At 37.5% G+C, this 17,128-nt stretch overlaps 3 protein-coding genes across 3 annotated transcripts; 1 reads left to right on the forward strand and 2 right to left on the reverse strand.

Moving 5' to 3' along the window:
* Positions 1-447: 447 nt before the first annotated feature.
* On the reverse strand, positions 448-6,793 carry LOC103445807 (cyclin-T1-3-like). Its single transcript, XM_008384864.4, has 7 exons — positions 6,630-6,793; positions 5,028-5,349; positions 3,673-3,754; positions 2,925-3,059; positions 2,274-2,449; positions 2,045-2,196; positions 448-1,791 (listed from the first exon to the last, which is right to left on the reverse strand). The coding sequence occupies exons 2-7, from the start codon at positions 5,252-5,254 to the stop codon at positions 743-745; spliced, it is 1,821 nt and encodes a 606-aa protein (XP_008383086.1). The 5' UTR covers positions 5,255-5,349; positions 6,630-6,793; the 3' UTR covers positions 448-742.
* A 1,692-nt stretch (positions 6,794-8,485) lies between these two features.
* On the forward strand, positions 8,486-10,924 carry LOC103445806 (uncharacterized). The gene is made up of 3 exons (XM_008384863.4): positions 8,486-8,858; positions 9,280-9,468; positions 9,869-10,924. The coding sequence occupies exons 1-3, from the start codon at positions 8,679-8,681 to the stop codon at positions 10,379-10,381; spliced, it is 882 nt and encodes a 293-aa protein (XP_008383085.1). The 5' UTR covers positions 8,486-8,678; the 3' UTR covers positions 10,382-10,924.
* A 123-nt stretch (positions 10,925-11,047) lies between these two features.
* LOC103445805 (acetylornithine aminotransferase, mitochondrial-like) lies at positions 11,048-13,518 on the reverse strand. Its single transcript, XM_008384862.4, has 3 exons — positions 12,980-13,518; positions 12,302-12,736; positions 11,048-11,752 (listed from the first exon to the last, which is right to left on the reverse strand). Exons 1-3 carry the CDS (start codon positions 13,397-13,399, stop codon positions 11,213-11,215), a joined length of 1,395 nt encoding a protein of 464 aa, XP_008383084.1. The 5' UTR covers positions 13,400-13,518; the 3' UTR covers positions 11,048-11,212.
* Positions 13,519-17,128: the final 3,610 nt, after the last annotated feature.

Raw genomic sequence — 17,128 nt, forward strand, 5'->3', positions numbered from 1 at the left:
ATCAGATTGTACTTTAGAGATCAGATCAGAAGAATATTATTGTACAAGAATAAACGACATTGATTGAAACCCTAAACACTCATTAATATAAAAATGTATTTCGCATACGTGTTCTTGTTTCATTCGTTACAAAAAGTTGTGTGTTTTCAGGAACTACTGCGATAAAAATCCTTAAAATATTTGATGGCAGATGACCACAAAACGTGCGAATAAAACCTTTTAGGTTCTCATATTTTATCCATGGCATACATTATTGCTTTGTCATGTTATGTCACGAAATGTACCTTAATTTTGCAACTCATAAAAGTATCCTCACTTCCAAGACTGGTAAATGATGCCTATGTGGTTCACAAGTCATTGCGTACACGAAATGCATTGAAATTAAAGGAAAGTAAAGAAGGAAGAGAAAGCCAAAGATGGATGATGCAGAATTTGCTAATTGATGGATTCAACAACGCCAAAAGTTTCTTCCCTACTTTCCATTTCCACTAATTGATTATCAATTTATCATCACCATCAACAAAGTGTCCAAAACATTGGTGAAATGAGATGAGATGATAAACCTCACATTCATCACAATGTATATGTCTGCAAATGATGACAATGGGGAAGAAATAGACGAAAGATTAGAGCATACCAAGGACGGACTCTGAAGAAATCACAATAAACACTCGGACAAAAAGAGAATTCGCAAGTGATTATATCAAGACATCTCCAGCAACTGCAAGCAGTACACACCACCTCAGACAGGATTTTCCTGTACTGGCCTTATGTGATCCATATCGCTGTGTCCAACCAGGCCCGCCATAATGTGATCTTCTGTATTATCAAACTGATTATGGTTCAGGGTTCCAGGTTCATAATCATGCCGCTGCTTCTTCTCTGCATCATCGAGTGGAGGAGGGCTTACTGCTTTTCTCTTCTGGTCACTGAAAATGGGTGATCCTTGGCCACCATCAGCAAGTGCAGACCCCTCACCTTTGGCATTATTTAGATCAGTTCCATCATCACGGACACCCTCATGATGATTTCCTAGATGCAGGTTCTCATTTTCTGGCGTACTTGAGGGCTTCGGCATGCTTTGACTCCCATCTCCCTTTACTTTCTCACTCCAAGAAGCCAGTTCAATACCATCTTCGAGTTCCCTCTCAATAAGATCATCCTCATCCATCAGATCCTTTTTTTGACTCATATCCCCTTGGCTCTTCCGTCGTTTTTCCAGTGCTGCCTTCACCTTGTTTCTGTCAATCTTCTTTATAACATCCTGGGGTGACTGGCCAAGTGAACCTTGCCCATTTTCCAGGCTTTGACCTAATTGTTTGTCCTTCAATTTCTCGGCTTCTATTGTATCAAGTTTCCCATTATCTTCTAGACCTTCTTCACCACATCCCGCTGACTGAAATTCTGATACGTTTTGAGCATCTCCAATCTTCTCCTGATCGGACGACAATGGTGCAGCGTGTTGATTATCTTTGAATTCTACATCAACATTCTGGTCCAGAGCATTTTTTACTTCTGTACTTCTGTAGGCATTATTTTGACATTGATTAGTTCTAGGAGATCCATCATCATTTCCAACATCTGACTGCTCAGGTGCTGGTGTAGCTGATGCAGGTTTCAAGGTTTCAGGCCTCGCACCTCCAGCCTGTAAATGACAGTTGCTTGTAGCATGTTCTTCATTGCTAGCTGTACCTTTGGCTGGAATCCGATGAGCGCCTCCACTTCCTGCCACTTGATTGGAAGCTGGAACTCGATTTTGTTCATACAGTTCCAACATTTGATTGCTAACTTCTGCACAAATAAATGTGTACCATTAGAGCTGACACCCATAGAACAACAGAATTATCTAACAATCTTCTTAATTTGTTTAAAACTTTTTACTTTTAGTTCATCCTCAAACATACAATCTATATCGAGTAACAAAAATAATTACAGGGATGCAAGTAAAGGAGTAATCTGGAGTGGTGAAGAATTAGTGAGAAGGTAAGGACACTGTTGATTGCTCTGTAGCATCACCTACTGAATTAAAAATGAGGACACCCACCCTCCAATTGGCGTGGGGTGATGTCAAACTCTTGCCACCAGATTGTCTCGCCATCTGACGGGAGCTTGACTCTTAAGAACTTGGCAGCAAGAAAAATGGCACCAGCTGCAATGTGCTGGGGTTTAAATTGCAAACATAGAGATGTCCGAAGTCTGCATGGCACATTCCAAGTTCAGGAACGAAATGAAGAAAGGCCAAAAACAGCACATATGATCAAGGACAAGCATACCCATCATTAACAAAATTCCATGCAACTTGAGCAAGGGCATTTTGAGCTACTTTGAATCTCTTTATCGCTTCAACGAGGGGTTTATATGGATGGAGTACATTAAGATCAAAGCCAAGCGTCCCAAGAACAACCCTCTCACCAAGTAAAATTAATTCCTTCTGCTGTTCATATACCTCCTGCAGGATTTCAACTTGGATTATGCCATGAGTAAAGCAGAATTAGATAGAGAAGACACATTCTAGGATTATGAAATAGAATCATTTTCAGATAAAAAAAGACCATCTAAATAAAATGGAAGAAAGAAAATAACAATTAATCAAAGTTCAATCTAGAAGATTTAGTAGCTCATTTTTTTTTTTCAATAAGAAAACAGTACAACATCTTGTTTTGCAAAATCGCAACACAAGATGCAAATGTCCACTCCACCAGTCGGGTGTAAGTTGATATACCATTTTATAACCAAAAAGCAGGCATAAACAGCTGATAGCTTTGTGATTAGACCAGAAAAAAGTAATGATATGCACACCATGACTACCTTAAAAGTTATAAAGATCTGAATGAATTCACATCAGATTAGTAGCATCAATAAGAAATATCTTGATAGATGAGGTAGAGGAATGTCTTGCATAAAGACACTCTAATAAAAATTACCTTTTGCTTGATCCTTTGTACTGCTTTAGGATCTTTCTTGTGCATAATTTCATAAGACACAAGGATAACATCTTTTAGTGGCCGTGGAGTTTCTTCAACCTTCCCAGCAAGAAACATACACACTGTCGCGATTGTCTGCGGCACATTTTAATTGAGTTTAGTGAACAAAATTTGATCATTTGTCCATGAGTCTTGTTTCTCTACAAAGATGAATTGAACCCTACATTCTACCTGCTCTCTATGACACATGTGCACCTGTACGCCGCAGGTGCACATATACAAAGGATGAAATTGAACTTTGCGATGATAAAAGTCTGGGTATTTCCTTTATATAGAGACAATGCAAAGTTTGAGAAAGAGTGTTGTAATACATTGACTCACGAGATTTCACATTTATGAACTTAAATACTTTACCCCCCACCCCAAACCCCACCTAAGTAAAACAATACAATAAATCCTTTAAAGAGGGTGGACAAGGTCATTAGCCCCGACCCAGGTAATGGGGATTACGGTACACTTGAGGCTAAATAATGAGAATTTTAAGGACATCATGGCATATTTGTGACCCCATTGCCTTGCATGCCATTAGCAATACAAGTACAATAAAAGTTAGACGAACTTTCATGTATGTGATAGTAACTAATGGGTGAGCATTCACCCCACGTAGAAAGTCTAAAGCTAACTCAGACATAGATTAATAGACAATGCAAGCCATAGGCATGGGGGCGTTCAAGTTTCAAATACTCACCCTTCTATCATTCTTTGCGTGTGATTGACGAAGAAAGAATCGATGACAGAAAATTATGGATGTTGCAATCGTCAACTGGGGTCTGCATAACAAAGTATTCAGGATCTTCATCATGCTGAACTAATGAGTCAAAACAAGATAAAAGATATGTAGTAGGATATTGACAAGGATAGTTCCAGTGGTTAACATGAGGTTTTCAAACCTACAGGGATATTGAGTAAGATTCAACTCAAAGTTAATTCTGTTTTTTTAAATTAAGTGCCATTTACATGGGACTCAGAGCATGTTGGATAAGTTCAGTGCTGATGAATAGTCTTTCCAAAACATACATGAATATGTCTGTCTAAACTTACATGCATGAATTGTAATAACCTCTTCGGACTTTTAAAAGAATAACACATCTCTTTTTGTCAGATTGATTCAATTGGGTGTGTTTTCAATTAGACTTTAACCCTCATAAAACTTTTTTTTTTTTGTCAAAGTAACCCTCATAAGACTCAAATAATCATAATTCAATTCATACACAAATCGGGATTAAAGAAAGTATTCAAACATACTAAGTTCCTAAGGTAGGAACATTCTCATATAATCCAGGAGTTCATCCCCAATCTGAATTGCATTTCAAAAGGGTTATGCTTTTGCATTTTGAAACTACCCCATTATCCATACGGTAAGTTCCGAGCAAACATGATTTGGTTTTAACTTTTAATTCATTCTTTCCTAAAGCTATTAACGCTTTGACATTTTTATTAGACACATCCACCCTAATGTTATATTAATATTACCAATTAAACCCGTTGATGCATTATGTATAATGCACAATCACTTCTAGAGTAACATTTGAACAATACATTTACCTACATAAACATTAACAAATACGTGATCAATCAGTTTGTCACAAAGTCTCTTTTATACCGCACATAATTTATTTTTGTTCAATGAAGGTTTAGTAGGTATTAGGGACTGTTGGAGTTTATTTGGATTTAGGGGTTCCAAGTGATTTTGACCTCTAAATCCCTGAGACTAAACCCTCAACCCTAAAAGCCTAAACAATATGGTGGGCCAAAGTTATGCAATGTCAGTACTTAATGGAGAACTTGATGGAAACCCTAACGGAAGTATTAAAGTGTCAGAAAAAAAAAAAACTAAGAGTAGCAAAGTGTGAATTTCACGATAGTTGAGGGTAGTAAGGTGAGAATTACCCTAAAAAGAAAATCAATGGCGTGACATAGACTTAATTCAAGCTTAAGATTAAGGACATACTACCAACGATGGAATCACATCTGACAGAAATATTAATTGGTTGGAGACAAAGAAAAAGTGAACGAAATAAGAGGGAAGGCTAAAAAACTCACACTTTAAGTCTAATACCCAAATCTTGTAGAAAAGAACAGTATGACTTGCGTAAATATGTCTCCTTCTTCAAGTCAATGCCGTCTCGTCTAGATGGAGAATTTTCTTCAATTTCCTTTCTAAAGAAGTACCAATAGGATCCTTCCTCTATCCTGTCCTGAATGTCTTTATGGGTACTTCCATCATTCACGCTATGAGGAGTGGATTCAGCAGGGGAAGAACTAGCCATATGTATCTCAGATCCCCAAATTAAAATAACACTGATATAAACAACTTCTGTTGTTGAAAACTGTAAAGACTATATCACCAAAGTTCACCAGATTCCTGTTCATGGATTACCAAAATGGGTCAGAAAGACTATTATAGAACAGGATAAAACAAAATAAAAAAGTAGTAGTAATCACAAAGTTTACAAATGAAAAAGATAAAATAAAATAGGCTATACGCGTAGATAAGAAAACCAGACACATTTTTTACCCTCAAATTCTACTTTGTTCGCAGCATCTTCTACGAAATCAAGCTTTCTAGCTCTTTTCCTACATTTTAAAGTTTTTCTTCCATTTCAGTGAATTTGCACAGACGCCTGAAGTTTCTGTTTCTCTAATACTCTTGCATCATGATTCAAATTGGTCCAATTTGGTGTTTTCCACTTAAGTTTATTCAAATATAAATGATAACCACAATGAAAAAAAAAAAAAAACAAGGTCCAAATCTATATATTGGACAGAAAATCTTGATTCCTCATTGACTTATTTGATGGTGCCGACATCGCCAAATAATTCAAAGCTAATAATCTCTAGGGTTCTTCCAATCCTTCTCAAGTCCTTCAACAGTATTCTATCTATTACACTAGTGGAATACAATGATGTGCACAATATGAACTATCTTTATCAAAAGCCACTACTTTCTTGAATTTACCGCATGAGACAAGGAGAACTACTTTCATTCATCATTGAACTATATAAACACCACCACATTTCTATCTCGGAAAGAGTACCAAGCCTCAATTTCTGAAGTTTGAGCAGAATAGCCAAAATGTGCATGCATGAATGCTAAAGATTTAGAAAACTTCTTAACAACTTCGCTACCTCAACCATTGCCAAACTCCATTTGTAAACAAGTGAAGTAAATGGTCTCATTGTTACTCCTTTGGTTACCGCGAAAGCCAAAAACTCAAAAATCAATTAAAACGTATCTTATGAATATAATCATAATTGTAATTATCAAACTCTACAAATATAAATACAAGACCGGACAACGAAAACTAGACAGAACACACACGCACGTACACATATATTCTTCCCCATTTAATCCATAATCCGCCCGCGATTCTTTTCTGCAGCCTATTTTTCCAAATTCAATTAAGATAAACAGAAGATTATCCTAAAACCCCAAACTTCCACAAGATTACAAAAATAACTACAGAAACAGATTATTCAAACCAAACAAACAAAACCCAATTTTTTGTTTGTACTTCTACGATCCCAAATGAGCTAATTTACGTAAAAAAAAATCTCAAAAAAACTCGAAGAATTCGACGAGCAGGAAAACTTGAACGGAGAAGCTAAAAGCCCGAAACCGAAGTTAAGAGAAGTTAACGTTACCTTTGAATGGGCGAAGACGGCAGCACTAGGGCAAAATCCTACCCAATCTTCCCAATTTGGATTTTAGGGTTTATGTTGTGCAGACTTTGGAGAGAGAGCGCGAGAGAAAATAATCGCTGTGTTTTAAGACTTCATTTCCTCTTCTTCGTTTTTTTCAATAATTCTTTTGCGATTTTTCTCATTGGCGTTTTATCGTTGCCACGTTGGCACGTACAGATGTGTGAGATTTCTCATCCGAATAGGTTCTCCTTGTTTGGATTAAGTAACACGTGTTCTATTTTTGTCATTTTTATTGTTCTTTAATTTGGTTTCTAAATATCTCATTCCAACAAAAATAAATATCTAAAAAAGTACAAGGCTTTTTAGTTGCTCAAAATTTATTTTCCTTTTGAACTCAAAAACAAAAAAACAAAAAATTAAAATCAAATTATTTTCCTTTTCTTAAATTTGTTATAGGAGTCCCTTCTCTTAAAATCATTTTAAGAAAATTTTGATTGCTTGTCAGTACGATCTTAACATACATGGTATCACTATTTTAAAAAATTCCACCTAGGCACTAAACGGCTAATTAACGTTCTGATTTATTCCTAGGCGTTTGAGAATTAAGAAATGACGCCTGAACCTACAAGGTCCTAGCTCTCACTTAGATAAAAAATCAATAACTTTTTATTTTGGATTTTATATTTTTCAATAAAATGTAAGAGACTTGTTGAATATTTGGATGAATACTCATTATATATTTGTTCCACTTGTTTTCAATATGATATATATGTCATTTTATTTTGCATTATGTATACTAATACAATTATGTATTTTTCAACTATAAATAGACACTTACTTGTACGATGTATAATAAATTTACTTAAATCTGTATAGTCTTCTATTTAGACCAAATCCGTTGTCCAATTAACTCTTAACTTCTTTTAGAACTTTGTACATCATTAATAATGTAGTAGATATGGGGCGAAAGAAAAGGAATACCATGATGATGATGATCAATAATCTCAACCTCGGTAAAGATTCCATGTAACAACTGTTGTTGTTCGTCCGGCGAAGTAACGAGGAGGGCGAGGAGCAAATATGCACATTACTCAACTTCACTGTTTCTGTCAGGTTGCCCTGCAACTTCCTTTGTTTTTCTAGTGTTGCTACTATGAGAAGAGGTTATCACCGGATCTCTTCCACAAGATCATCAGATTAAGTGATTCGAATATTTTAAATTTCATTCAACGGCCTATTTATTTTGACTCTTTAAAAACTATAATAATTTTTTACTGTTGAATAAAATTTGAAAGATCTGAATTACTTAATCCGATGATCTTGATAGAAGAGATCTAGAAACCATCACCTGTTTTCTGTCAACAACGATTGTAACTGGCCAAAGTGCACCTTGTCCATTTTCCAAACTATTGCAAAATTAGTACGCTTGTCTTTGTATGTTTTAAACGCCTTTTATTTTTATTGTTTTTTATAGTGAAAATGATGACATCAAAAGAACTCATTGATGTTTATCCAAAAAATAGGAAGAAGTCATTGATTTTTTTAATTAACTGAATAAAATTCTTTATTATTTTTTTATGGCAAAATTTAAATTTGTTTATGAACTAAACTAAATCTCATAATAAACTAGTAATAATGTAATTCAATTAGGGAGAATCAAACTTAAAATCTTTCAATTAATAATAAAAAAGAATATTACTAGACCATAATATTACGTTCATATTCGCTCGTCTTTGAATTCCTCAATCCTCACACGAGTATACAACTCGCACTCGTTTGTTGACTTCACATGTGGGCAGTCACGTGAGACCACCCAATCGTTCTTTTTATTTTTTATTTTTTCCAAATAAAAGAGCAAATTTAAATAAAAGGAAAATCAAAATCGCTGTGACAAGACGCTCCCAGCTTTGTAAATCACAATTCAAAAACACCCCAAACACACTCTCTCTCTCTCCCCGATTCACTTGTTGGTGGCAGTAATCGCAAGCTAACAGTGAACAACTTTGTGAAATTTCCGGCGGCTGAGATTGGCGGGCGGAGGAGGATACGATGGCTTCGGCGCCGGTGAACAAGATTGAGCGGGCCCACCAGATGTACCGAGAAGGTAGCTACTCGGAGGCGCTAGGGTTTTACACCGAAGCCCTATCCATGGCCAAGACCAAACCCCAGAAGATCGCCCTCCACAGCAACCGAGCTGCTTGCTTCTTGAAGCTCCACGATTTCAAAAAGGTTCGCGCTTTTTTTTCCCTCTCTATCGCTTTATCTATTCGTTTTTGCTGTACGAAATTGTTCAATTTTTTCAATATTCGATCTCGATGAGTTGATTAGAACTAGATTCGTGTTATCGAACGAAAATTTCAGTGGCAGTGTGGATATCGCGAGTTCAAGACACGATTTTTCTGCTGAAAATTGCGTCGTTTTCACAATTTTGATCCCAATGAGCTGATTAGAGCAAGTAATTTGTGTTTTCTAATGATGAGTTCAGTGACAGTGAGGGTATCATGAGTTCAAGACATGATTTTGCGACTGGAAATTGCGTTCTGGATCTCGATTTTGATTTTCTAAATAAAAATGTGGAATTAGATGGTTGGAATTTTGTTCTTTTTCTAATAGTTGATCTGTTGGTTGACTTCATTCGACTATATTTTAGGCAGCAGATGAATGTACCTCAGTGCTTGAGCTTGATTACAATCACACTGGAGCATTGATGTTGCGGGCGCAGACCTTGGTGACCCTCAAGGAATATCACTCGGCACTCTTTGATGTTCATCGGCTCATCGAGTTAAATCCATCATCAGAAATTTATCAAAACCTTCAAGCCCGATTGAAGACACAAGTGGTATAATTCTCTCGTTATTTCTGCTATTTTTTTTCTACATTGTTTTACAAATGATTGACCTTTATTGTCTGGTACAAATCAATAATAGAAGCTTAAGGGCAGTTTGAGGTTTGGTTGCCAGTTAGTATGGATGGTTTTGTTGTCACCTAAAACCCGAAAGAAATCCCCTACCCTTCGAACAACCTCTAGGTTTTTGTTCAGTGTCATTTGGGACATTTTGCTGACTTATAACCATCTTATTCATCATTGTATTTACAATTATGAACACCGCTGTTGCAAAAATTTACAATTATGAACATCATCATCGTCAGCAGCAGTGCAGCCGGTGCTGAAATCATAAATTTGCAATTGTCAATTTCCTGGCTGTGAGTAAAGAGTTTATTTTTCTGCTTGAGGAAAGTCACTTGCTCCAATACCTGAATCCGAAGCAGAGCTAGAAGAAGAGGAAGAAGATGAGGAGGATGAAGCAGAGCCAAATAGATATGCGGAGAAAGTGGAGCAATACGAAGAAAAAGAAGATGCTGTATTTTCAAGTGCAGGAAAGGAACAGATTCCTGAGGTTAATGAGACAACTGCTGTTGCCGATGTTATTCCCCCCAAGACACCGGTAAACAGGGAAGTTTCTCCACAAGGAAGGGATCCAAAAGTTAACTACATAAAGACCATTTCCCCAGCTGAAGTTGTTGCCGCTCGTGCAGTCAAGGTATCGTCTGAAAAAGAAAAAGAAAAAGAAAAAGAAAACGGATGGCAAGCAATTCCAAAACCAAAGGGACACTCTTCTTTGGACTATGCACGGTGGGACAGAGTCGAAGATGACTCTAGTGAAGAGGATGATGAGGACGATGATGATGAAGACTCTCAACCTCAGTTTAGATTCCGTGTGAGAACTGTTGGTGTCCGACCAGTGAAGTGAAGGGCGCTGAGGAGCAAATATACACAGTACTCAAGTTCGATAGCATCTTCTTTTTTTGGGACAACCAACCACAAAGTCAAAAAATCATAGTGAAGTAAGCAGCATGCAAAAGTTGTGGTAGTTACAAGTGCAGAAACTTTGAAAGCTATGAGAATCTGGCTTTTACGTGCAGACGAGCTCTGGCAATGCATCATTAAAAGAAACAGGATTCTGCATATTAGTTCTCTGGCTCAAGATGGATGTATTACCTCTGTAGTTCCTACTATGCTGCAATTTACAAACAATTCATGCTGTGGCACAAAAATAATCGGAAGCTCGGTCTGCAACAGTTGAATTCCAACTTGTCCAGGCTGACTAGTCCTTACAGGGTCAGGTAAAATTGTTGGTTGTGATGTAATTACATGCCTTTGTAAATTTTTACCGCAATGCTTGTAAGAAAATAATGTAAAGTATAGGTTTCCAGGGTTGCTTCCATCCTCAATCAACTTGGAAACCCGAAGGATGATATCAACTTTCAATATTCGATATATTCTTTCACCTTAATCTGGTTTCTTATGTAGTGTGAGTTGTATGTAGATTAGTAATCGAATGCTTATATCCGGTTTTGATACTATTTTTCAGAGAATAGAGAGAATGTTTTTTGTGAAACTTAAGGCAAAACCCAAATAACAAGCAAACTCAACCCAAATCTATTATTTCTTACTAAAACGTTATCAGGCGAGCCCAAAAGAAGGGAAGGAAAAAAAAAAAAAAACTTAACGAGCTACAAAATTACAACAATATTAATACAGTAACTTAAGAAATCTACAACAAAATGCAACTTTGATCCTCCTAATTTGAATTAGTTTCATCAAGTACCGACAAAGCTTGGGACAGAATATCAGCTGCAACATCAATCTCCTGCTCAGTTATGATCAATGGAGGCACCAGCCTCACAACATTACCTTTTCCAGCAGTCAATATTAACAGGCCAGAGTTTCGACATGCATCCACAACGGCTGAGGCAGAGACGTCCAATTCAATTCCGATAATAAGCCCTAGACCACGTATTTCCCGAACATGTGGGTTCCCTCCCAGCTTCTGCTTTAAGATGTTTTTGAAGTAGATACCTTTTTTAGAGACGCTATTCAAAAATTTGGGATCGGATATTTTGTCGACAACAGCTAAGGCTGCGCTACAGATAAGAGGTGCGCCAGCAAAAGTACTTCCATGGTCACCAAAAGCTATGGCTGAAGCCACTCTTTCGGTCATCAATGCAGCTCCAATGGGCAGGCCTCCAGCAAGTGGCTTAGCAAGTGTCATTATATCTGGGAACACACCGTAAGCCTCATGAGCCCAGAGATACCCAGTTCGACCTAAACCACATTGAACCTACAGAAAAAGAGAAAGCATTACTCTTAAACCTCATCGACGAGAGCATTAACTTGAATCCCTTAACTTATCCCTCTGAAAGAACTTTGAAAATACAATAATGAGTAAAAGAAACAACAAGAACAACAATGAAGGAAAGTGAGCATAATAATGAAGTTTGACATTTGAGAATTCGAACTGCGGCCTATTTAATATCCCATATCCCCAGATTGACGAAATCATAACATAAAGAAGCAATGAGAGTAATATTGCCGATATAAGAATTGGGAATGTAGGAAGAATCTACTACAAGAAAATCAGATGCATTATGCAAGGATTCATATTTCATGTTGGGAAAGGGAATGGCTCGAGGCCATAACGACCATTATCCAAGGGATCAATGAAATCACGAATTGTCCAGTGAAATTGCAATCCGAACCAAACAAATTCAAAACATTTTGGAGAAAACATAAAAACTATATCGCATGCTAACAAGAGAATCCAGCACAAAATACACCATCTAGTTTGTTTAAATTGAGCACAAACTGAAGATAAAAAGTAGCTGATTACCTCGTCGAACACCAGAAGAGCACCGGCATCATCACATGCAGTACGCAGATACTGGAGAAACTCCTTTGAAGCACTGTAAATTCCGCCTTCACCCTGAATAGGTTCGACGAACACAGCGGCAGTCTTTCCGGGCTGAATCAGTTCTTTGGTAGCTTGTATATTTCCATACTCCACAAACGTGACTCCAGGCATAACAGGTTCAAAAGGAGACCGGTAATGCTCTTTGCTAGTCAAGGCAAGAGCACCCATGGTCCTCCCATGGAAGCTGTTTGTGAAAGATATGAAGCCCGTGGCAGGCTCTTTCGCATCAGGGTGAGTATGTCTCTGAAACTTCCTTGCAAACTTAATGGCTGCTTCGTTCGCTTCGGTTCCAGAATTAGTGAAAAACACACGGTCTGCAAAACTAGAACCCACCAGACGCTTTGCTAGCTCCACCTACATTACACCAAGCAATGCCCATAAGTCCATTAACCAGACAAACGACGCCAGTCAGACGCAAAATGCAACATTTCACATTTTTTCCTACACTTTCTCGGCAACCAAGCAATACCCAGAAGCCCAAAACCAGAATAACGACGCTGTTTATGCGCAAAATGCAATCTTTTACAATTTCCCGACACTTTCTCGGGAACCAAACAAGCATACGTAACGAAACCCAATTTAAGATGAAGGGCAAACCTGCGGGATTGAATAGTAGAGATTGCTGACGTGAGTAAGGGTTCCGGCCTGATCAACCACCGCCTTCAGCCAGTCCTCGTCGCCATGGCCGAGCGCGTTCACCGCAATCCCCGAGCTCAGGTCCAAATACTCGCGCCCCTCGGTATCGTACAATTTACAACCTTTGCCACTGGTGAGCACCACTGGAGTCCTCGCGTAGGTCTGCAGCAGGACCTTCGCCTCCGTCTCCATTACCTCCTTGCTCTTCAAAAGCCCTAATTTGGAGGCGGTATCCGGTGCTTCCACGTCCACGCTGAGGCAAGCCGCGGACGGCCTCCGGCCGTTGATTAGTCGGACTTCTCTGCCTAAATTGGGAATGCATCGACGGCGGAGATTGAGAGGCTGGGAAATGGTGTTTGGGGAAACGTGAAGGGAAGACATTTTGGAGACGAAGGAGAAAGTGCGAAATCGGAGGTTGGCGGCAGAGGCTGCTTGGCGGGCGAGACGAATGTGTCAGAACCCCAATGGGAAAATGCAAGAAAACTGGAAACGTGATTAATGGGAACCTAAAACGACATCGTTTTATCTTATAAAATTATGGGTAAATCGTCAAAACGATTCTTGAGATTTGCATAACTATCACTTTGGTCCCTGAGATTCCAAATCAATAAAAGTGGTCCCTGAGATTGTCCACCATCCATCATTTTGGTCATTTCGTTAAAAACTCCGTTTAGTGTCTCGGAGCTCTTGGCCGGAAGTTTGGGCAATTTTTAAAGCTTCGTAACTCAATCGTTTCTTAACCAAATTTGACCCATAATATATCAAAATGAAGTTAGAAAAGTGTAGAATAAGATTATACCTATTTTGAAGGACAATGTTTGCCGGCGATGGCCGGAAAATAGCCTCAAAGTTGACTGATCCGAGCGAAAACTGAAAAACTCGCCGAAAACTGGGTAAACTTTAAACGTTCATAACTTCTTCAATAATCAACGAAATCAAGTGATTCAAAAACTAAAATCATACTTCTCGACGAGACAAAAAGAATGGTATCTTTTTATACTGCTAGATCGCCGTGGTTTGGCTGAAAAAATAGCTTGAAAGTGGCTAACTCGAGACCAAGCCACTTTCGAGCTGTTTTCCGGCCAAACCAAGGCGAGTTAGCCATCAAAAAATGTACCATTCTCTTTTTCTCGTCGAGAAGTATGATTTTCATTTTTGAATCACTTGATTTCGTTGAGTATTGAAGAAGTTATGAACGTTTAAAGTTTACCCCATTTCCGGCGAGTTTTCAAGTTTTCACTCAGACCAGTCAACTTTAAGGCTATTTTCCGGCTATCTCCAGAAAACATTGGGCTTCAAAATAGGTATAATCTTATTCTACACTTTCCTATCTTCATTTTGATATATTATGGGTCGAATTTGGTTAAGAAACGATTGAGTTACGAAGCTTTGAAAATTGCCTAAACTTCCGGCCAAGAGCTTCTGGACACTTAACGGAGTTGTTAACGGAATGACCAAAATAATGGATGGTGGACAATCTCAGGGACCACTTTTATTGATTTGGAATCTCAGGGACCAAAGTGATGAGTTATGCAAATCTCAGAGACCATTTTGGCGATTTAGCCTCAAATTATTTCTTCCAAACGCCGACCAATCCGTAACGTATAAATAATCCCAACCCTTCCACTCTTATCCGTCGGACTAATTAAACCGTCCAAACATGGGAGAACGCAACTCTTTCCACTCATTAGCTTATCTTTCATGGGCTCTTTTATATTTGCTTCGCACGTCTGTAAGAGTTCTGTTGTCTGTATCTTTTTGAGCAAGAATCTGAGATTTGTTTGTAAGAGTAGGAGAGTGATCTGGTTGTATATGGGATTTGGGTTGTGAGAGCTTAAACAATTTGTAATCTCTGTTTCATACTACTATACTACTATACTAGTGACATTTCTTCAAGAATATGAGATTTGTTTGTAGGAGCAGGAGAGTGATCTGGTTGTATATGGGATTTGGGTTATGAGAGCTTAAATAATTTGTAATCTCCGTTTCATACTAGCAGTAGTGTACCTAGGATTTTCGAATAATGGGCTCATTATATCAACCAAAAAATACTTCATTGGGCCATTTTGTCCAGCACCTAGTAGGCATCTGCCAATTCTTATCAATATATGTCGAAAGTTTATGCCAACATATGTCAACAACTACTATTATTTCTATAGGCTTGTTGAGGGTGGATGCAAGATCATGTAGAGTAATGTTGAAGGATGCCAAAGCTTTTCAACTAAAGTATTTCATACAAGAAGAGAGAAAATGAAGACAAATATGATAGAAGAAAATAGAAGAAGTATGAAGAGGATGTTGTTATTTAGTTTGTCTTAGGTGTTTATAGGGTCAAATACAATATACAAAACAAATATACATGGGGCTTCTGAAGTTGTTGGGGTCAAGGACAACCAATGACTCCATGTTGGCCCCGCCACTGCATACTAGTGATATTTCTTCAAGACGTAGACTTATGCAGAACCCGTATAAATCCTTGTGTTATTCGGATTTTTGTATTTATCATATTTTGCCTAGTTTGAACTAAATTTTATAAATTTATACTCTTATGAAAACATATATAAATATACTTCCCTAATAATTTTGGTGCCCTCAATTATTTTTGGCCCCGGACGGTTGCCTTGGTAGCACTAGGCCTGGCCCGACGCAATGAGAGACCATGCAAACCACATGACAGTAGTTTAGGTATGTAACAAGCAAAGCATTTTGTGGTATGATTTTACGTTAGATGTTCTTTATGACAGACATAAGTTTAATTAAGATGGCTACATCAATGTACTTTTTTATTTGCATTTAAGTTTGATTTTTTTTTTTTGTGCGCGTAGAACGTGCAATGGATTTAATATTTGTACCGAAACCAAGCCAAATCAAATTTTATTGGTAAAAAACTTGACAGAGTTTGAGTGCACCACTACTTTAACAGTTTACATATGTGACATGCAAAGCTTTTTGTAGTATAATTTTAAGTTAAATGCCCTGTATTGTAGATGTAAGTTTAGTCGAGTTGACTACAATAACATATTTCTTAATTTATATTTAAGTGTGATTTTTTCATGCTTAAGACCTACGATGGATCTTATATTCATGATGTCAATGTGTGTAAGGAAACCAAGCCAAATCAAATTTGGTTGGTAAAACTTGACACAGTCTGAGTTCGCCGCTGCTTAATAAAAAGGAAACAAAGCAAACTACTATTCCAATTGTGTTGATTTGCTCAGCCCATGCATTGCACAGTTTGAACTAGAAAGTGATGGACCTTCTTATCTGCCCCACGAACATGCTATGCTGCAGAATATCTAGTGTTTATAAAGTTAATCTTTTTGTTTTGTTATGTAATTAATAACATAGATGTAATATGTGACAATAAAATATATTGGATATAACAGAATTCTACATCAGAGATATAACAAAATAACATACCGTTTATATGTGAAAGGTTCACTACTAATATCACCGATGTATTTTTTTTATAAAACCTCCGACTTAGTAATATGTATTTAATTTGAAAACAACATCCGTAACCTAAGTCCCGGGCCATACTGGGACTTAAAATGTTTATCAAAATGTACAAAAAATGATAACAATATTATGTGACAGAAAATTAAAAAGAGAGAAAGACAAAGGCAAACTTTCTTCCTCCATCTTTTACAAGAATAACTTGTTTGCCATAGTTCACTGGCTTTGGAGTCCTCAAGTTCTCCCTCTCCCTCTGATATTCCAATGCTGAGATAGGAGGGCTACCATCGATACTTGCCATAGTCTCCCAAAGAATGTTCCCAATTTAGATGTTCTCACTTAGATGTGACTCTTTTATTTACATTTTTCAACTCCTATATGTCATGATAGATTGTCACTCTCATTTTGCAGATACGACTAATTAATCTTGACTTCTGATTTTTGACACTGAGGAAAAGAAAAAGTTATCGGAAATATGAGCAAAAATATAGAAATTTTCGAGCTGAACATAAAAAAAAATGTTGTAACTCGAGAAAGTGATTATCTAACAGTGAAATGCGATCACATTGTATAGACAGATGAACATGTTAATATTTTACACTTCAGAATATCATGTGATCGTACTACTCCAAAGTACCGCATAATAATTGTTCG

The sequence above is a fragment of the Malus domestica genome, chromosome 10 (genome assembly GCF_042453785.1).
Source record: "Malus domestica chromosome 10, GDT2T_hap1".
In the NCBI taxonomy this organism is placed as follows: domain Eukaryota; kingdom Viridiplantae; phylum Streptophyta; class Magnoliopsida; order Rosales; family Rosaceae; genus Malus; species Malus domestica.